The sequence below is a fragment of the Coregonus lavaretus genome (genome assembly GCF_964263955.1).
Source record: "Coregonus lavaretus genome assembly, chromosome: 33".
Taxonomy (NCBI): domain Eukaryota; kingdom Metazoa; phylum Chordata; class Actinopteri; order Salmoniformes; family Salmonidae; genus Coregonus; species Coregonus lavaretus.
This window is the reverse complement of record NC_140020.1, coordinates 27,546,208-27,568,878: the sequence shown is the minus strand read 5'-3', so window position 1 is coordinate 27,568,878 and position 22,671 is coordinate 27,546,208. Positions and strand designations below refer to the sequence as shown.

General features: G+C 42.0%; 1 protein-coding gene across 1 annotated transcript in view; it reads right to left on the bottom strand.

Moving 5' to 3' along the window:
• Positions 1-22,671, bottom strand: part of LOC311108267 (disks large-associated protein 2-like) — a gene marked incomplete at its 3' end in the record, with an annotated part of 92,927 nt that overhangs the window by 30,630 nt on the left and 39,626 nt on the right. Inside the window, exons 2-4 of the mRNA XM_084150890.1 lie at positions 20,148-20,374; positions 9,599-9,776; positions 8,168-8,387 (exon numbers count right to left, since the gene is read on the bottom strand). Of these exons, the coding sequence (XP_084007016.1) occupies positions 8,168-8,387; positions 9,599-9,776; positions 20,148-20,374 (625 nt within the window). The remainder of the gene's footprint in view (positions 1-8,167; positions 8,388-9,598; positions 9,777-20,147; positions 20,375-22,671) is intronic.

Below are 22,671 nucleotides of genomic sequence, written 5' to 3'. Positions count from 1 at the left end.
CCAACAAGATAAGAGAGTTTAAGGTGGCTTGAGCAACATCTTACTCACCTATTGATTGCAAACAGCCAAATTGGTGAATTGTTATAAACAGTATAATCTCAGTAACCCAGAACTAAAGTCTTGCATAGTTGGTCAGATGCTCTCTTAAGTTCTGGGTCTATACAGTGGGGAAAAAAAGTATTTAGTCAGCCACCAATTGTGCAAGTTCTCCCACTTAAAAAGATGAGAGAGGCCTGTAATTTTCATCATAGGTACACGTCAACTATGACAGACAAAATGAGGGAAAAAAATCCAGAAAATCCCATTGTAGGATTTTTTATGAATTTATTTGCAAATTATGGTGGAAAATAAGTATTTGGTCAATAACAAAAGTTTCTCAATACTTTGTTATATACCCTTTGTTGGCAATGACACAGGTCAAACGTTTTCTGTAAGTCTTCACAAGGTTTTCAGACACTGTTGCTGGTATTTTGGCCCATTCCTCCATGCAGATCTCCTCTAGAGCAGTGATGTTTTTGGGCTGTCGCTGGGCAACACGGACTTTCAACTCCCTCCAAAGATTTTCTATGGGGTTGAGATCTGGAGACTGGCTAGGCCACTCCAGGACCTTGAAATGCTTCTTACGAAGCCACTCCTTCGTTGCCCGGGCGGTGTGTTTGGGATCATTGTCATGCTGAAAGACCCAGCCACGTTTCATCTTCAATGCCCTTGCTGATGGAAGGAGGTTTTCACTCAAAATCACATGATACATGGCCCCATTCATTCTTTCCTTTACACGGATCAGTCGTCCTGGTCCCTTTGCAGAAAAACAGCCCCAAAGCATGATGTTTCCACCCCCATGCTTCACAGTAGGTATGGTGTTCTTTGGATGCAACTCAGCATTCTTTGTCCTCCAAACACGACAAGTTCTATTTTGGTTTCATCTGACCATATGACATATGACATTCTCCCAATCCTCTTCTGAATCATCCAAATGCACTCTAGCAAACTTCAGACGGGCCTGGACATGTACTGGCTTAAGCAGGGGGACACGTCTGCACTGCAGGATTTGAGTCCCTGGCGGCGTAGTGTGTTACTGATGGTAGGCTTTGTTACTTTGGTCCCAGCTCTCTGCAGGTCATTCACTAGGTCCCCCCGTGTGGTTCTGGGATTTTTGCTCACCATTCTTGTGATCATTTTGACCCCACGGGGTGAGATCTTGCGTGGAGCCCCAGATCGAGGGAGATTATCAGTGGTCTTGTATGTCTTCCATTTCCTAATAATTGCTCCCACAGTTGATTTCTTCAAACCAAGCTGCTTACCTATTGCAGATTCAGTCTTCCCAGCCTGGTGCAGGTCTACAATTTTGTTTCTGGTGTCCTTTGACAGCTCTTTGGTCTTGGCCATAGTGGAACTTGGAGTGTGACTGAGGTTGTGGACAGGTGTCTTTTATACTGATAACAAGTTCAAACAGGTGCCATTAATACAGGTAACGAGTGGAGGACAGAGGAGCCTCTTAAAGAAGAAGTTACAGGTCTGTGAGAGCCAGAAATCTTGCTTGTTTGTAGGTGACCAAATACTTATTTTCCACCATAATTTGAAAATAAATTCATTAAAAATCCTACAATGTGATTTTCAGGATTTTTATTTCTCAATTTGTCTGTCATAGTTGATGTGTACCTATGATGAAAATTACAGGCCTCTCTCATCTTTTTAAGTGGGAGAACTTGCACAATTGGTGGCTGACTAAATACTTTTTTCCCCCACTGTATGTGTTAAGAGAAGAGATTGGAACCAGAACAAAGAGTCTATGGGACAAATGTCCACTCCCCTTTTGAAATATGTTAACACCTGCGAAATTGTGATTTGTCCAAAGCACCAGAACTAATGCTGCTTGTCATGCATCACATTGTATCATGACATATCTACGGTACCATTTAAGTTTACGTAGTCTTTCCATGAGAGATTACATACAGTAAGATACTTTTAAATATTTGATACACAGTAGCCTAGTTAGGGGGGTGCTGAAAGCCACTCTGTGGTGCTTAGGGAACAAGACATTCCAAAGTATTCAACACATCCCTTTATAATTGATGTACAGGTCCCTTATTATTGATTAGTTCAATGTTGTCATTACTTGCTCTGAGAATGACAGGCCAACATCTACAGTGTCTTCAGAAAGTATTCATACCCCTTGCTTATTCCACATTTTGTTGTGTTACAGCCTGAATTCAAAATGGATGAAATCTACACACAATACCCCATAATGACAACGTGAACAGTTGTTAGACATTTTTGCAAATTTATTGAAAATGAAATATGACACTAAATTGAGTTCAGGTGCATCCAATTTCCTTTGATCATCCTTGAGATGTCACTACAACTTGATTGGAACCCACCTGTGGCCAATTACATTATTTGGACATGATTTAGAAATAAACACAACTGTCTATTTAAGGTCCCACAGTTGATATGTCAGAGCAGAAACTATACCATGAAGTCAAAGGAACTGTCTGTAGATCTCTGAGATTTGTGATGACGCATATATCTGGGGAAGGGTTTAAAACAATTTGTTGAAGGTTTTCAAGAGCACAGTGGTCTCTATCATTAGGAAACTTAAAAAATATGGAACTAGCCAAACTGCCTAGAGCTGCCTGTTCGACCAAACTGAGCAACCGGGCAAGAAGGACCTTGATCAGGGAGGTGACCAAGAACCCAATGACCACTCTGACAGAACTACAGAGTTCCTTGGCTGAGATGGGAGAACCTGCCAGAAGGACAACAGTCTCTACAGTCCTTCACCAATCTGGGCTTTATGGGAGAGTGGCCACTCCTGAGAAAAAGGCACATGACAGCACGGCTGGAGTTTGCAAAAAGGCACATGAAAGACTGAGATCATAAGGCAAAATATTCTGTGGTCTGATGAGACAAACATTGAACTCTTTGGCCTGAATGCAAAGCACTATGTCTGGAGAAAACCAGGCACAGCTCATCACCCGTTTAACACCATCCCTAACATGAAGCATGATGGTGACAGCATCACACTATGGGGATGCTTTTCACTGGCAGGGACTGGGAGAACAATAAATGGAGTCAAATACAGGCAAATCCTTGATGAGAACCTGCTTCAGAGTGCAATTGACCTTAGACTGGGGGCGAATATTTGTATGTCCCCAAGCATACAGCCAAAGCATTAATGGAATGGCTTCAGAACAAGAATGTGAAAGTCCTTGAGGGGTCCAGCCAAAGCCCAGACTTGAATCCCATTGAAAATCTGTGGAAATTCTGGAAGATTGTTGTTCACCGCCGCTCCCCATCTAACTAAACAGAGCTTGAGAAAGTCTGAAAGGAAGAATGGGAGAAAATCTCCAATCCACATGTGCAAAGCTGATACAGATATATTCAAGACGACTCAAATTTGTAGCCGCCGCCAAAGGTGCTTCTACAAAGTATTGACTCAGGGGTGTGATTATTTATGTAAATTAGATATTTCTGTATTGAATTTTCAATACATTTCAATAAAATCTAAAAACATGTTTTCACTGTCATTATGGGGTATTGAGTGTAGATGGGTGAGAATCCATTTTGAATTCAGGCTGTAACACAACAAAATGTGGAATAAGTCAAGGGGTATGAATACTTTCTGAAGGCACTGTTGATCTCTACATAAGTAAAGGGACATTCAGCAACATTAGTGCCCTGCCTCTCTCTGTGCACACATGATGAGTTTTTCCCCTTGGCTCCTGCTCTGGTTCTCTAGGGGTTGTTATCAAGGGGGAACCCATTTGTGTTTTGCTTCTTCTGGGTTGTATGGGAATGATTAGAATGACATTGACAGGTATGACATGGGCCCACTGGTGTGCTTCCTGCTCCACAGTTCCAGACTGGCACTCTTGCGGCCACCGCCCAAAGAGCGCTTGCGGGTCTTCTGCTTCCTGTTGTCCTACGTTGCGGAATGTTCCGATGGCTGGGAGCTAGCAGGGATGCTCGCTTCCTCCTCTGGTGTTGAATCTCCAGTTATCTCAATGCGGGGAGGGTCCATCAGGTCTATGATGCTAAAAGAGGCCGGTTCTGGCTGGCACATGACAGACTTATCCTCTGTGTTCTGCCCGATGGGCCTGCTGGTGCCAGCCTGGATGCCCACAGACACCCGGTCCCCGGTCTGTGTTGAGCTGTCGCTTGCGCTCTCACGGCACAGCGTCCACATGTTGTAGCACTGGGTGAAATTGAAGAAGTTGCTGTTGAAAGTCTTGAGCTCGCCGCACACGTCCCTGCGCAGCTCGGCCAGTTCGTAGCGCATGGCCGAAATCTCGTCTTTCCACTGCATGTTGAAGGCGGCCACCATGTTGGCAGACTCTTTAAAAGCCTGGATGGCCTGAGGTATGGGGGGATCGGGGGCGGCAATGGAGGGGGCAGCAGGGATCTGGTAGGCAGGCGGTGAAGTCGGGGGGACAGAGATGGCTGTTACAGTGGAGCTTGTGCTGTGCTGGCTGCGAGCTGCAGCGTTCTCCCTCTCCAGACGCTCCAACTCCACATAGGCCGAAGAGCTGGCCCCGTCGTCGTCTTCTATCATGTCCTCGTTTAGCAAAGAAGTGCCTTCCAGCACATCATATCCCTCTGGAAGACAAATTTGAATATGCAAATAGAGGGACATTCAAAGGGAGGGAACAGCTGGAGTGTCATGTAACTGTGATGCCCAAATGTTCAAATCTAGAGTGGGCATACATATACCTACAATATGAATACAGTATGTGAGTAAAATACCACAACTACCCTATCATTCCAATAGATATATCAGATCAAATCAAATATCTATGGAACAAGGATTTTGACTGGCTGCATAGAGAATGGTGAACAGCTAGATGATTTGTTGATCGTCAATCTCCTGCGAAAATGATTACCCTTTTATCAAATTATGCATTTGTGATGCATTTATCAGATGCATTTGTGATTGTTCAAACTCGAAAAAGAGACAATGTAAAACTTAATGAAGAGGTGCCCTTCAGACACTGAAGTGGTCTCTAGAATTGGAATGCTCTCTAACACAGCTCTATTTGGCATAGTAAAATACGGAAAGGAATTATTCAGGCAGGTACACTGAGCCACTTGAGTGATACATTTTGACTCACATACTGCAGGCTTTTCATGGTGTTTTTACACTGCCTTCTCACTCATCTGAATGAACATCAACCTTCCAGTCTTTCCATCTTTTCACTGCACTACACCATGGGAAGTGGAACCCCGTTGGCTCCTAGCATAAGCCATCATTACCAATCAGTTTCAAATGAAAATACCATTCTCCGAATTAAATCCTCAAAGCATGGTTCTCTAAAAAAAATCTAAAGTGTTTTCCGATTGTTTCCTGTTTCTTTTTTTTTGTGCAACAGAAAAGATGAAAAGGCAATGAAAAATCACAACTCAAGTCATTGGGCCGAGAAGCAGTTATGAACCCTATTGAACATATCAGGTCCCTCACCATGAGGTTGATTGGACCATGTGGAGTTCCCCAGTGGCGGGTAAATCCCCCCCTACAGGGCTGCACCAGGGAGGGGCTGCAATCCCACAGTCAAAGACGGCTGATAACCTCCACGCCAAGGGTCAAACCTAGCCACATGTGGCCTTTACAGAGGTCGACAGTCATAGAAAGAAAAAAACACAAAACTACTGTAACATACTGTAAATGCTCTCACATTTTCACTGTTGACAGTGGCAATGTGATAACATGCAGTGTTATTTTATGGCTGGGGTATGAACACATTATGTGTTAGACTGGAAAGTACAGCTTTATCATACAGTTCCACCAATGAGTCGCTTTTAGCGCACTTGAAAATAGAGACACTTCAAACAACTCGCAAAAGCCAGTGAGGCACCATCATCACATATAAAGTATAATTCTGGAATATTAATGCATACGAACAAGGAATTCAAGGCCTCTGAGTTTTGTGAGTTGTTCGAACCCCTGTTTGTTTGTCATTTTTATTTATTGCTGAGAAGGCAGTGCAAAAAACACACATATACATAGATATATGTATGCGTGTTGACATTAAAATACCTGTGACAGGCATCACTGAGGTCTCCAGCTGTTCTGTCCCCCTGGTTATCCTTCAAGAGATGCATGGCTGGTCAGATAGAGACGGGATGCTGCTCTTCTGCCCAATGGGGCATCATAGGATCCCTTCCCCACTCAAGGGCCCCGCTATCCTCGACATTATTGCGTTTGGTTGGTAACCGATTTAGAATTCAGATATCATTTCGAATTTTAGAAGTCGGTGACATGGCCAGTCAAATACTGTGGATCATTTATTTCATTTCAAGGCCACTATTCCCTCAAAAATGACACCAAATGGTTTCCCTGAGGCCCACTAACATATCCTGTTCCATAGCCCAGTCGGATATGACTGTTTTTGGAGAAAGAAAGTCCTAGAGAACTACTCATTAAAAAATACAAATACAGAAAATGCTGGGAGTAACTGACACCCATTTGAGAGCCTATTGTGTGAGCCAATTGTGAAGCAGACAATTTGAACAGAGAGCTTATTGGGTGAAAGGAGTTCAGCAGGTAAGACAGTGGGATTGGAGGACTTCCTTGATCCTCAGTACTTCAGTCACATCGTAGGCTGAGGGATTCTGATTGTGCAACCCAATTGAGCATGACAAGATAAACAAAAAAACCTCCAGATTGTACAAGAAAACAGTTAAACCAACAGAAAACAAACAAATACAGAGGTCTAGTACAATTGATTTTACAAAATGTGTTGAAAAATTGAAATCCCCATCATAATATTGTCAAATGAAAAACGTCATATGAAATGATAGTATTTCAATAGGGTTCATAGCTTTACTCTTTCAGGCATACACCAAATGCACTAGATCAATAAGGTTAGAGGCAGCAGTGGTTCTGTTCGCACAAATAACCAGATAGGTTGAGGTTATGATGATGATATTGTGTGTAAAATGTTGCACAAAACCTTCAAATCCCTGAATGTTTAATATCAAAACAGCAATTATTGCAAAAAAATGACTTGGTATATTTAGCAGACACACTTACAGGAGCAATTAGGGTTAAGTGCCTTGCTCAACGGCACACCGACAGATGTTTCCACCTAAGCGGTCAACTAAATGTGAGATTTACTTGAATGAAAAGTGTCTAATACGGTGGCCCTAAGGAGTAAAGTAGCTTTTTAAAAATTTTTGTGAGAGCACTACTGTAGTCGTACCCTCTTCAAACCTTGTCAAACCTCAGGTCAACTGATCAATCTCCCTGAAACATTTGATTGCCAGACTACCTGATGAAAGACTATTTATCTTACCTTCTGATCTGGCTACATCAAAAGTGATTAATCGGTAACTATTCCAATTGAAAGCATAATTTATATCATATCTCCAAACATGGTTTTATGCAACACAATACAACAATATAGAATACTGTAATATATTTTACTAGTAAGTTCCTTTGTGCAACCAGTACCCTATCTGAGTTTGATGACTTACCGTATGTCAGTTACAAGATAGTTTTTGCTGTCTTGTGTTCTGTAGGCTTCTAAGCCAAGATCAGTTAGAGATGCTAGTGTAATGAACTGGTCAAACAAAGCATGGACGGGAGAAACTGAAGACCTCTCTGGAGCAGGCTATGAGCCTTCCTAACACTCTGTAGAGGTCTACAGCCCCCCTCCAACCACTGTTCTGTTTCACACTTAAACCTTCCCTACACGACTCACACTCTCTACAAACGACACATATATCACTGAGATTATCATGCTCAGGACAAGGCCTGTTCCTCTTACACATGCCAAGTGCTGTGAGTGTGACTGTAGTGTGTCGTGGGTTTAAGTTCTCATTGGGCTGGTTTGAATGAGGCCCCTCCCCTCCTCTACTTCGGGTCCAGCTTTGCCACCACCACACGTGACAAATCAGAAAGCCAGAGGAATGATGCATGGATTGTGCAAAGTAACACGCTTGCAAGCAAATCCCACAGAACACTCAGGATATGCAGAGGCAAGACAAACAAGACACACAACAGTGACAGTAGCCAAAAACAAATGACGGGAATCATTCAACCCAGCATCTCTTAAAGCTCAAGGGTACCCCACTGTACATATGTAGGTATGTCAAGTATGTGCGCATGTTATAGAACGTATGAGGAGTATGTTTTCTAAGCCTTCTCTCATTTTTTGAGGCATACTGTTACCTGTTGTGGATCTGAGAGTTGAAGTGACAGTGGAGGATGTCATTGAAGGCAAGCAGTCGTCGTCTTGGGAATACCCAGCCTGAATTGCACGCAGGTAACTGTGGCTTCGAGTGCGGAACGAGCCAGGCAGGTCCAAGGCCTCCATGGCCTGGGATTCTACTTCGCTAAAAACGGACTCGCAAACTGACTCAAACTGGCCATTGACCTCAGTCTCACTCACCTGAGAGACAAAAACAGGAATAGCACTCCTTAATTTTTCCTCTTCCTTTCTCTTTCTCACTTTGACTCTTCCCCTTTGTACAGTAAATATGAAGGAGTGTTAGCAGGAAAAAAAGGCACTGGCAATTTTGACCTTTTTTAAAGAAACTTTGCATGAAAATTGTTGTTTTCTTAAAAAAAAGCAGATAAAACAACCAAATGAAAAGAACAAAAACAATGCATCATTTGGTATACCATTTCAAGATGTACTATCCCATTGTAGGTCATCATCATAGACGTACATACATTACTACTGCGAAAAAGGGGAAAGCAGATGTCCTTTCAAGAACCTATTCAAAAGCAGAAATTACAGTGCAACAGAGTAAAAACTACATTCAGTTAATGGAATTTCAATGTTGAGAATATATTTCCATCGCAATGCACCCAATGTAACGGCAGGCAGGAAGCTATACTAACGTAATCTGTGTGAGGTGATTTTTTAAATAGCACCAAAGTTGGTTGAGATATTGTGCCAATTGTGTATTCAAATCCATCTAGTCTATATTATGCAGTGCATAAAAGCCTGCTACTATGTAATAAAAATGACTGCAGACGATGTATTAAATCATTGTATGTTGTATCTAATATTCAGCCGCTACGGATAAAAAGCATGCTGTATAGTTTTACTCCTGCTGTACAAACATTTTTTTTAATCTAGACTGACTGAGCAGTTCAACGCAACTTTCTAGTAGTGTGCCTGAACTTACTTAACGGGTAACTTGAACTTGTAATGTAATACATATTAAAATGAACAGATATGTACAGTATGGCACTGCTTGTTTATGCAACGTCCCCAATAACAAATCTATGGATTTCACATGCATAGTTCTGAAGATGTGCACTGAACATAGTCAAAATAGGATTCATTGTAATTAAGTATTACCAATGACAACTTAAACTATCAATAAAACCTCATCTCTCAGACAACAACGACTAAACAAGCATCTACCATCTCATGCGGGGGGGGGGGGGGGGGGGGGATCTGGTGGTGACTAATGTCTTTCTGTAAATAACTATATGATTTTTGCCACCCCTTTAGCAAACAACAGAAGGTTCCACCCACTCTACCAACATGGTGGCATCTACTGTATCACTCAAACCTCCTCCTCCTCCTCCTCCTTTTCCTCCAGGGCTCCTGGTGTTCCCCCTGTGAGGGGCCTGTGTGGGACTCACCTGGCTGACGCAGCTTGCCTGACTGAGGGTGCTGACCGCGCGCATGTAGCTCTGGTTCCGGGATCGGAACTGAGGGCCGAGGGGTATATGGTGTTGGGGATATTTGGTGGCTGGGTCCAGGGTGACACTGGGATGGGGCCGCATCATGTCTCGGGTGGTTTGCAAGTGGTAGCTCTGGCTGAACAGAGAGAGAGAGAGTGGATAGACAAATATGAGAGGCATTGTCAGTCAGACACAGGGCTGTGGTGCTCATTACATTTTGTCAGCCGGTTATTGTCATGCAAAAGACTGCCGGTATCACAGTAATTGACTATTAATTAACAAACACGTTTTGCATATCCAGGCCTCCACACATACTGTACAAGCCACTGATGCATGCCTTTGGAACATATACATTTTAAAAAAGTCTCATGAATAAATGTAATATACACCATCACAATAAATCCCATATTTAGGTCTAAAGAAACAGTATGAGTTGGCCTACTGTTTCTTTAGACCTGCGTAGGCTGTAGGCTTGTTCATTTAACAGACAAGATATAAGTCCTGTGACACTATTTTATATTAGATTATTTTATAGTAAGAATAAAATAATTTATCTTCGCTGAATGAAATAGAAAGGATATTTTTCCCATTCTGGAGCGAGTGCACATATGAAGTGGCTATGTGGAGCGAAAAAGTGATCATATGAAACACATCGTATACACTAGATTTAGAGTTATTTGTCAAATTTATTTGTGAACGATACAAACCTTAATATGTCTAGAAATCTTTGTAGAGCCACCTTTTGCAGCAATTACAGCTGCAAGTCTCTTAGGGTATGTCTCTATACATTTGGCACATCTAGCCACTGGGATTTTTGCCCATTCTTCAAGGCAAAACTGCTCCAGCTCCTTCAAGTTGGATGGGTTCTGCTGGTGTACAGAAATCTTTAAGTCATACCACAGATTCTCAATTGGATTGAGGTCTGGGTTTTGACTAGGCCATTCCAAGACATTTAAATGTTTCCCCTTAAACCACTCGAGTGTTGCTTTAGCAGTATGCTTAGGGTCATTGTCCTGCTGGAAGGTGAACCTCTGTCCCTGTCTCAAATCTCTGGAAGACTGATACAGGTTTCCCTCAAGAATTTCCCTTTTTATTTAGCGCCATCCATCATTCCTTCAATCCTGACCAGTTTCCCAGTCCCTGCCGATGAAAAACATCCCCACATCATGACGCTGCCACCAACATGCTTCACTGTGGGGATTGTGTTCTTGGGGTGATGAGAGGTGTTGGGTTTGTGCCAGACATAGCGTTTTCCTTGATGGCCAAAAAGCTCAATTTTAGTCTCATCTGACCAGAATACCTTCTTCCATATGTTTGGGGAGTCTCCCACATGGCTTTTGGCGGACACCAAACGTGTTTGCTTATTTTTTTCTTCAAGCAATGGCTTTTTTCTGGCCCCTCTTCCATAAAGCCCAGCTCTGTGGAGTGTACGGCTTAAGGTGGTCCTATGGACAGATACTCCAATCTCCGCTGTGGAGCTTTGCAGCTCCTTCAGGGTTATCTTTGGTCTCTTTGTGCCTCTCTGATTAATGCCCTCCTTGCCTGGTCTGTGAGTTTTGGTGGGCGGCCCTCTCTTGGCAAGTTTGTGGTGCCATATTCTTTCAATTTTTTAATAATGGATTTTATGGTGCTCCGTGGGTGTCACGCCCTGGATCGGGGGACTCTTAAATGTTGAGCCAGGGTGTGGAGTTTCTGTTACATTTTCTATGCTTTTGTTCTAGATCGTTTATATCTATGTTGGCCAGGGTGGTTCCCAATCAGAGACAGCTGTAGCTCGTTGTCTCTGATTGGGGACAATACTTAGGCAGCCTGTTTGGCACTAGTATTTTGTGGGATCTTGTTCCGTACGGTTTTGTGTATAACCTAGGACTTCACGTCTCGTTTGGTTTATTGTTTTGGTTCGTGTGTGTACACAAATAAAGAATGTACGCTTATCAACGTTTTCCCTGACCTGTTTGGAGAGCTCCTTGGTCTTCATGGTGCCGCTTGCTTGGTGGTGCCCCTTGCTTAGAGGTGTTGCAGACTCTGGGGCCTTTCAGAACAGGTGTATATATACTGAGATCATGTGAAAGATCATGTGACACTTAGATTACACACAGGTGGACTTTATTTATCTAATTATGTGACTTCTGAAGGTAATTGGTTGCACCAGATCTTATTTAGGGGCTTCATAGCAAAGGGGGTGAATACATATGCACGCACCACTTTTCCGTTATAGAATTTTTTGAAACAAGTTTTTTTTTTTTTTTTCACTTCACCAATTTGGACTATTTTGTGTATGTCCATTACATGAAATCCAAATTAAAATTACAGGTTGTAATGCAACAAAATAGGAAAAATGTATTAGTTTAGATTAGAATGGCCCATTATCAAATAATAATAATAATAATATGAAGAAGAGACACACACAAGGGTGTAGACACATGCATATGCATAAATTGTGATATTGTTGTATGGTGGTATTAAACATTTTGTAATGTAGATAGGTAGTGGTGTAATAATGTTATATGATGTACTGTTTTATATTTTGTTTTATATGTAATGTAAGTGTTTTAATATGTTTGGACCCCAGGAAGAGTAGCTGCTGCCTTGGCTTTCCTGCTGGTTCGCTTTTCAATCATGCTGGATAGGCTACTCCCGTTTTATAGCAGAGCATGTGCTTAATATGAGCAGCTGAGAAATATATATAGTAGCAGCTGGGCTCCTTCTCTTTTTATAGAAATGTCTGGTCTTATAAGAACACTTGTTTGGAGTTTGGAGCATAGCATAAGGTAACCAGTCCATCCAGTATGTATAATAATATCAGCCAGGTCACCCGTGTTACAAGTCAGTATTCAACGTCCATCCATGTCTGAGGACGTAAGGAGATGATGAGGAAACCGGCCACTAGGGGCAACAGTGAGCGCTGTTACCTTCAAGTAGCATCTGCCTCTGATTCCAAAGGTTACAAGTTTGAATCCAGCAATAGAAAGATGTTTTGGATATTTTTGGTTTAAGCCTATCCCAAACCTTAACCCTTACCTTAACCATTCGGAGTTAATGCCTAACCTTAAAAATTCATAGTTAATGCCAAAACTTAACCTTGACACTTTTACGTTTGGAACAACTTTGACATTTTTAGAAACATGGATGAATGTCTAATTTTGTCGTGAGACTAATGGCTAATTGAATAATACAGTCCACCCTCAAAAGCTATTACTATAATCTGTTTCATTTTGGAGTATAGGCTAGACCAATTATGTACCAAAGACATCTTAAATCCATTTTTTTATGTTTTTCTGCTGTGACTAATATGCGGTAGGCTATGTGTTGTATAATGGCACAATCATTATTTTAATTCCACATTTTTTGTATGCATACAGTGAGGGAAAAAAGTATTTGATCCCCTGCTGATTTTGTACGTTTGCCCACTGACATAGACATGATCAGTCTATAATTTTAATGGTAGGTTTATTGAACAGTGAGAGACAGAATAACAACAAAAAAAATCCAGAAAAACGCATGTCAAAAATGTTATCAATTGATTTGCATTTTAATGAGGGAAATAAGTATTTGACCCCTCTGCAAAACATGACTTAGCACTTGGTGGCAAGTGCAAAACCCTTGTTGGCAATCACAGAGGTCAGACGTTTCTTGTAGTTGGCCACCAGGTTTGCACACATCTCAGGAGGGATTTTGTCCCATTCCTCTTTGCAGATCTTCTCCAAGTCATTAAGGTTTCGAGGCTGAAGTTTGGCAACTCGAACCTTCAGCTCCCTCCACAGATTTTCTATGGGATTAAGGTCTGGAGACTGGCTAGGCCACTCCAGGACCTTAATGTGCTTCTTCTTGAGCCACTCCTTTGTTGCCTTGGCCGTGTGTTTTGGGTCATTGTCATGCTGGAATACCCAATCACGACCCATTTTCAATGCCCTGGCTGAGGGAAGGAGGTTCTCACCCAAGATTTGACGGTACATGGCCACATCCATCGTCCCTTTGATGCGGTGAAGTTGTCCTGTCCCCTTAGCAGAAAAACACCCCCAAAGCATAATGTTTCCACATCCATGTTTGACGGTGGGGATGGTGTTCTTGGGGTCATAGGCAGCATTCCTCCTCCTCCAAACACGGCGAGTTGAGTTGATGCCAAAGAGCTCAATTTTGGACTCATCTGACCACAACACTTTCACCCAGTTCTCCTCTGAATCATTCAGATGTTCATTGGCAAACTTCAGACGGGCCTGTATATGTGAGCAGGGGGACCTTGCGGGCGCTGCAGGATTTCAGTCCTTCACGGCGTAGTGTGTTACCAATTGTTTTCTTGGTGACTATGGTCCCAGCTGCCTTGAGATCATTGACAAGATCCTCCCGTGTAGTTCTGGGCTGATTCCTCACCGTTCTCATGATCATTGCAACTCCACGAGGTGAGATCTTGCATGGAGCCCCAGGCCGAGGGAGATTGACAGTCCTTTTGTGTTTCTTCCATTTGCGAATAATCGCACCCACTGTTGTCACCTTCTCACCAAGCTGCTTGGCGATGGTCTTGTAGCCCATTCCAGCCTTGTGTAGGTCTACAATCTTGTCCCTGACATCCTTGGAGAGCTCTTTGGTCTTGGCCATGGTGGAGAGTTTGGAATCTGATTGATTGATTGCTTCTGTGGACAGGTGTCTTTTATACATGTAACAAACTGAGATTAGGAGCACTCCCTTTAAGAGTGTGCTCCTAATCTCAGCTCGTTATCTGTATAAAAGACACCTGGGAGCCAGAAATCTTTCTGATTGCGAGGGGGTCAAATACTTATTTCCCTCATTAAAATGCAAATCAATTTGTAACATTTTTGACATGCGTTTTTCTGGATTTTTTTGTTGTTGTTATTCTGTCTCTCACTGTTCAAATAAACCTACCATTAAAATTATAGACTGATCATTTCTTTGTCAGTGGTTAAACGTACAAAATCAGCAGGGGATCAAATACTTTTTTTCCCTCACTGTAAGCGTATGCATAGGCCCTAATATGCATATGGGTGTTTTGAATTAATAATCACCTTAGAAAGCGATGTCCATTTCGTTGTTAGGCTTTAAAATAACTTTCACAACGACCGTATTTCCACTCAGTTTCAACCTGTTGTTGAACTTCTTTCTTCAAATTGATCGATTACAGTGGGGTGAGTTTTAAAAGCATGATACTGTTTTAACGATGTGTTGCATTTTCGATTGCATTTGCATTGATATCAGAATGGTTAGAGGGACAATAGAGCCCTGAGTACCAGGCCATTAGCGACCTGATAATTGTTAGCGAGTTGGGTACTACCAACGCATGTCCAGAGTGCATAAAAGGAGATTACCATGACTCAAAGGTCATGTGGAATTTTACTGTGGTCATGACTCATGACTGCTAGTGTGGCGGTAATACGCTCACCGCAACAGTCCTAGTCAGACATCCCTGGCAAATTCTTAGGGCCAAAGACAATTTCACATACTGTTAAACAGGTAACCTGGCTAACATGCAGTACTGCTGTATCCAGGTCATGTTGTGGTGTTGTGTGACCAACAGGGTATTTGGTGTGCCCAGCTTATATCTCTCACTGAATATAACACTGTGCTTGCAGCAAAAGTGACTCATCCTCCTACAACATAAGCAGTATTATTACGATCAACTCTAAACTATGATGACATGTGCAGTCATGGCAAACCCCAAAACACTGGTGATTCGCTAGCCCCACAATTACAGTTTGCAAATCCCACCTACACCTACCATTAGTACAACAATATAAGCTTCTTAGAGATTCAGTAATAATGGAGCGTGGAAACAAGGCATAATGTGTGTGTGTGTGGGGGGGGGGGGCAGGAAGTGAGACAAGAGCAGGAAGTGAGTAGATTCCCAGTGATATGATGATAAGCTGTGGGTAACAAAAGGATAGGGAGTCTGAGCGTCACACAGGACTGATGCAATCAGGGCATCTCCCCAGGTTCTCTCTCTCTCTCTCTGTGTGGTTATGTGTGTGTGTGTGTGTGTGTGTGTAAGTGCATGTGTGCATGAGTGAGTGCATGCGTGCAGGTGTGCGAGCGGGTGTGCATGCGTGCAGACCTCCAGAACACAAGCAACTGTCCTGTTTTGGAAGGGTGATTTTCAAAGCCAGCCTAGAATAACAATGAGCTAAGATAAATCTCAGAGGGCGAGCCGATGCATCCTCTGGGTCACAATCAGGATGGGAAGATATTCTGCTCTGCCGCATTCAACATTAAAATAAGGTATATCAAATGTTATGGTAACCATCGTTACTGCTTCCAAGATCCCCTGCCATGCCATGCTGCACATCTAGCTGTACAGTCGTGGTCCAAAGTTTTGAGAATGACACAAATATTAATTTTCACAAAGTCTGCTGCCTAAGTTTTTATGATGGCAATTTGCATATACTCCAGAACGTTATGAAGAGTGATCAGATGAATTGCAATTAATTGCAAAATCCCTCTTTGCCATGAAAATGAACTTAATCCCAAAAAAACTTTTCCACTGCATTTCAGCCCTGCCACAAAAGGACCAGCTGACATCATGTCAGTGATTCTCTCGTTAACACAGGTGAGAGTGTTGACGAGGACATGGCTGGAGATCACTCTGTCATGCTGATTGAGTTAGAATAACAGACTGGAAGCTTTAAAAGGAGGGTGGTGCTTGAAATCATTGTTCTTCCTCTGTTATCCATGGTTACCTGCAAGGAAACACATGCCGTCATCATTGCTTTGCACAAAATGGGCTTCACAGGCAAGGACATTGCTGCTAGTAAGATTGCACCTAAATCAACCTTTTATCGGATCATCAAGAACTTCAAGGAGAGAGGTTCAATTGTTGTGAAGAAGGCTTCAGGGCGCCCAAGAAAGTCCAGAAAGTGCCAGGACTGTCTCCTAAAGTTGATTCAGCTGCAGATCGGGGCACCACCAGTGCAGATCTTGCTCAGGAATGGCACCAGGCAGGTGTGAGTTCATCTGCACGCACAGTGAGGCAAAGACTTTTGGAGGATGGCCTGGTGTCAAGAAGGGCAGTGAGGAAGCCACTTCTCTCCAGGAAAAACATCAGGGACAGACTGATATTCTGAAAAAGGTACAGGGATTGGACTGCTGAGGACTGGGGTAAAGTCATTTTCCCCTTTCCGATTGTTTGGGGCATCTGGAAAAAAGCTTGTCCGGAGAAGACAAGGTGAGCGCTACCATCAGTCCTGTGTCATGCCAACAGTAAAGCATCTTGAGACCATTAATGTGTGGGGTTGCTTCTCAGCCAAGGGAGTGGGCTCGCTCACAATGAATAAAGAACACAGCCATGAATAAAGAATGGTACCAACACATCCTCAGAGAGCAACTTCTCCCAACCATCCAAGAACAGTTTGGTGACGAACAATGCCTTTTCCAGCATGATGGAGCACCTTGCCATAAGGAAAAAGTGATAACTAAGTGGCTCGGGGAACAAAACATCAACATTTTGGGTCCATGGCCAGGAAACTCCCCAGACCTTAATCCCATTGAGAACTTGTGGTCAATCCTCAAGAGGCGGGTGGACAAACAAAAACCCACAAATTCTGACAAACTCCAAGCATTGATTATGCCAGAATGGGCTGCCATCAGTCAGGATTTGGCCCAGAAGTTAATTGACAGCATGCCAGGGCGGATTGCAGAGGTCTTGAAAAAGAAGGGTCAACACTGCAAATATTGACTCTTTGCATAAACGTTATGTAATTGTCAATAAAAGCCTTTGACACTTATGGAATGCTTGTAATTATACTTCAGTATACCATAGTAACATCAGACAAAAATATCTAAAAACACTGAAGCAGCAAACTTTGTGAAGACCAATACTTGTGTCATTCTCTAAACTTTTGACCACGACTGTACATTATTTTGCTGGTGTCTATTTCTTTTTCTGTCCAATCATTCTATTATTTGTATTACAATATCACTCTGTACCACTCTCCTGCTTCCTATAGCTTACCTAAAGCTTATTTATCTATGAGTGTTGCCTGTCAAGAGGGGAATGAGTGCAAACAGGCCAAAATTCCAAATTATTGGCACCTTTGATAAAGATAAAGACTGTATAAAATAAATAATACAAATACTGAGCTATATTGTATTTTTGAAACATGTATATTATTTTATACTAATACAATTGCTCAGATACAGAGATTCTGTTTAACAAGTAATACTTTTTATCAAAAAAAGATAAGAGGTCTAAATTATTGGCACCCCTCTTTTTAATACCTTTCAATTGCTCACCCTGCAAGGATAATAATAATAATAATAATAATAATATGCCATTTAGCAGACGCTTTTATCCAAAGCGACTTACAGTCATGCGTGCATACATTTTTGTGTATGGGTGGTCACTGAACCTTTTTCTAAAATGTTTCATGGAGACTGGGAAGGATCTTCAACCATTCCTCCATACAGAATCTTTCCAGATCCTTGATATCCTTTGTCTGCACGTATGGACTGCCCTCTTCAATTCAAACCACAGGTTTTAAATGGGGTTCAAGTCCGGAGACTGAGATGGCCATTGCAAAATGTTGATTTTGTGGTCAGTTAACCATTTATTTGTGTGTGTGTGTGCTTAGGGATATTGTCTTGCTGGAAGATCCACTTGCGGCCAAGTTTCAGCCTCCTGGGAGAGGCAATCAGGATTTTGGCTAAAATGTCCTTGTACTTGGGTAAAGTTCATGATATCATTGACCTTAACAAGGGCCCCAGGACCAGTGAAATCATGATAGCCCCATAACATCACAGATCCACCACCATATTTTACAGTAGGTATGGGGTTCTGTTCTGCATCTTTCTTTCTACGCAAAACCCACCACTGGTGTGTGTGGCTCTATTTTCATGTAATCTGACCACAGCACCGGTTCTAATCCAAGTGCCAATGCCGTTTAGCAAACTCCAGGCGTTTACATTTGTTAGATGAAATGAAAATAGAGCTCTTTGGCCACACACACCAGTGGTGGGTTTTGCATCAAAGGAAAGATTAGCATTTTTTTTTTGCATACAATTTAGCTCAGTATTTGTGTTATTTATTTTATACAGTATTCTTTGCTCATCTTTATCAAGGGTGCCAATAATTATGGATCTGCCTGTATGTGCTGAGTGAGACATATCAAGTGAGAACAGACAACTTCTCCTCTATGAAGACATTCAAAGAAATAAATGAGATTTGATTGTCAGACAAATTGTTTATTCATGTTTAAAACCTAGTCGTTTGACTATGACATTGGAGAGAAGTGACAGGGTTGCCATTGCCTTGTCAACAGTGCTGTGATAACATGATGCACGTTGCCTCGGTAAGATGTTGGGCAAATATTGAAATAGCAGTTGATAAACATCAGATATAACTGCATTGGTCTGTAACACTCACCAGCTAGAACACTACTTCTATATCTGAGCTGATGGACAGAACTGGGTTCCAATTACTAAACAAAGAACAGTCAAAGCATATAAGGACAGGGGCACAAGGCATTGAAGCGGCTGCAAACCAATTGACCAAACAAATGTAGCAAAGCTCTTAGTCATGCATTAACACAGGTTGTTGATGCACTGGGGTACAATAGGAACATGTCACAGCCAATCGTAACCAAGAAGGTTTTCTTACTCTGTTGCCCAGCAACATCGAATGACATGTCTAAATCATGCATGCTCCCCCAGAATGTCCCACTGCAGACAGAGGTCACAGAGACATGAAATGGATATAACAGCCAGGTCAAATAATGTCTTTGCTTTAGCAAGCTGGAGGTGCATAGAGTATAACTAGCAGAGCTACTGTAAAACAAACAGGCAGGAGGGACACAAAAATGACTAAAACATTGTTGGCGGTGTCTGACTTTGATGAAATTCAACGATGAAAGCCGGGGGTTAGTGTTGAAAACAGCTTGCAAAAGGCTTGGAGCTAGGGTTAAGGTTTTTAAATGGCGTGTCAAAAAGGCGGAAGCCGTGTTCAGGGTTTTGAAAGGGGGTCAAGATCCAGCCAAGATAAAAGGTCAGAGCTTCTACATTATTTACGGTAATCTATGAGCCACATTGGCTATCAGAGCGAAAATATCATTTTGAATCCTGCCATCCAATCTAATGTCCAAACCAAGTTTATGAGCACAGTTATTTCAAGTTCAGTAATGCAGCCAAATGTTTACCCAAAGCCGTGTCAGTAATGCTGTGCAATATATAGTACACTACCGACTGTCATCACTGTAACAAGGCTTACAAATGCAATTTCATGAGGCATATTCATTGAAAATTGTTTCCTTGTCTGTAACAATCCCAAAATATATAACTGTATATTAATATCTCACACTCCACACTTGCACTAGTTTGGTTTAAACGTACCCTGGGTATGATAATCAGTACAGTGTCCATTTTAGAACATACTCAGCCTCATACCTCAGGGGTGAGGATTGATATATGAGGCTGAGTGTGTCCTAAAATAGACACCGTAACCAGGATGTAGTGACAACGCATTTTTGAAAACCAGAAGTAGCTCTAGTCGAGACATTAATGGGCCTACCTTTGGGGGTCTACGTGGGGCCTCTGCATAGCTGATTTGAGGACGAGGGCGTCGGGTCGGATGGCCTTCTGGGGTGAGGTCTTGGGGCTGCCATCAGATTCGCCACCAGAGTCGTTGTCTTCCTCTCCCATGGCTTTGACATAGCTGCTGCTGCGCATCCGCCGACACGGGATCTCCTCGTCCTGGTCCCCATCCTCTGGGTATCCACTCCACTCATCCTGAGGCACCTGTGGCAGAGAGTAGGGTTGAATATTTTCCCAGTATTTTTTAAACAATTCTACATTAAACTAACACAAACAGTTCTGTAGGAATGAGGTTTGGGAATTAGGCCTAATACATTATCACAGCATATTGGCTATACGCTTGGCCTGCCAATATTGTTCTACTCAGACCATATTATATTTTAAAAATCGAGCTTTGAGAACAAAATAGATCAGTTGGTGTAACACTTGCGAGGAACTGCGGAGCATAAATTTAAATAATTAGTTTTTTTATTTTACTGGACTGATTGTACATGGTGGTGAGACTGACCAGAGAGAGGGGACACTGTCTTCTACCTGATGGCGAAACTCGAGTCACACCGCATCTGCCTCACACACAAATTCATGTTGTTCCTATGAACAGAAAAAGTGAAATATTCCTAAATATTAAAATAGACATGACGAGCTGCTAATAATAGCATAATAAAAACGCATGGCTATTGATACACTTGGCTACTCATTCATTGCAGCTGCAGCGCGTGTGGAAGTTGCCTACTGAGAAGCGCATTTTATGTTTTGTAATAGTGTTCAACAAAAACAGTGTTGACACTGCTGAATAAAAACTTAAACATGAACTCACTCATAAAAACAGCAGCTCTTTGCTGTATTCTTTGACAGTCTCTCTGTGGTCATGGTTTTAAAAGTTATGAAGTCTTACGTATGAAGTCTTACGTAGGCAAGTATCAAACATTTCTGTGGCCGGTGCAGTAGGAACACTCGATTTAGCCACAGATCTCCTGGTCTGCCGGGTAGGCGGAGTTGGTATTTTCAGACAAATTAAATGGTTCAAAATGGGAACACTTTGTTTCCCCAGTGTCCTTCTGAGTCAAGTGCACCTACCACCAACCTGTGCAACATGAATAATAATAAAAAACGAGAGCAGGCCTTTATCATTGGCTTTTCTATAGAAATGTTTGGTGATCGACTAGGAATGCCTTGAAGATCAACCAGTCGATCGCGATTGACCGGTGGGTGACTGCTGTACTGTATTGTATTATACTGTATTATATGACTGAAATTACGCACCTCGTTCAAACTATCAAGCTGGGAGAGAACATGCAGAGATGGTGCAGGATATGCTGCCAATAAAGTTACAATTACAGGCTAGCAATTCGTTTTGAATTTGGAAATATAATAGGGCCTATTTTACATTCTTATAATTAGTAGGCTGACACATGTAGGCTACTTTTCATAATATTTCCCCTAATGTTGTTCGAAGTGAGCATTAGCCTACTTCGTCTTTCTCTCTCTAATGTTGCTTATCTTCTTCATAGTAATGACATGCTTGAATAATTTAGGACTAGAATAAGATGCAGACGGCTTCCACTTCTCTTCACGAACACTGAATGGTTATTGGTGACAGGTATGAATAAATAACTTATTAGCCTACCGCCATCCTGCATTCTCTCTTCTCCCAGAGAGTTCTATTGGCTGCTGCTGTATTTAACATTCAGCAAACAAGAGATTGCATCCCTCTTCGAAGAGTCTGTTAGTAGGCTATAAGAAATGCAACAACAAAAAAATCCAGCAAGCTATTCTAGTCTAGCTTTTCGTGGGACTCTAAGGATATTTTTTTAAAGGCCAGCGGTGCACTGGTGGGTATTGCATAAGAGACAGAGGCTATACACTTATGCATAACCCATAATTCATTAGATATATGGCTAATACTGCATTGAATGTATTACCTGAAAAGGATTATCTATTTTTGATGCAATTTGAAGGGAATTGATGGAGAGAGAGAAAGACTGTGAGAGCGTGCTCCCGTATGCACTGATTTAAAGCAACTATATTCGAGTGATAGGTGCAAAAATAATCATATCTAATGTACAATTAAAAAACAAGGTGGCCCCGAAAGCCAGATGGATGCGCATTCGGTCCTTATATTACTGTAGCATAGGTTATGCTGGAGCAAATGTAGGCCTACCTGTCACAATAAAAAAAGTAACCATGATGAGATGATACATGCATTGTGAACTGCGCTCCTCCTGAAATGCGCTGTCTGGCCTCACCCTGAGCGTTGATGATTGATCATGCAGATAGCAGAGAGAAGGCCATAGAGAAGCCAGATTTAGACATCTCATATATACTGAACAAAAATATAAACGCAACATGTAAAGTGTTGGGTCCATGTTTCATGGGCTATATGAGCCAGACATTTGCCATATGCATAAAAAGCTTATTTCTCTCATATTTTGTGCACAAATTTGTTTACATCACTGTTAGTGAGCATTTCTCCTTTGCCAAGATAATCCATCCATCTGACA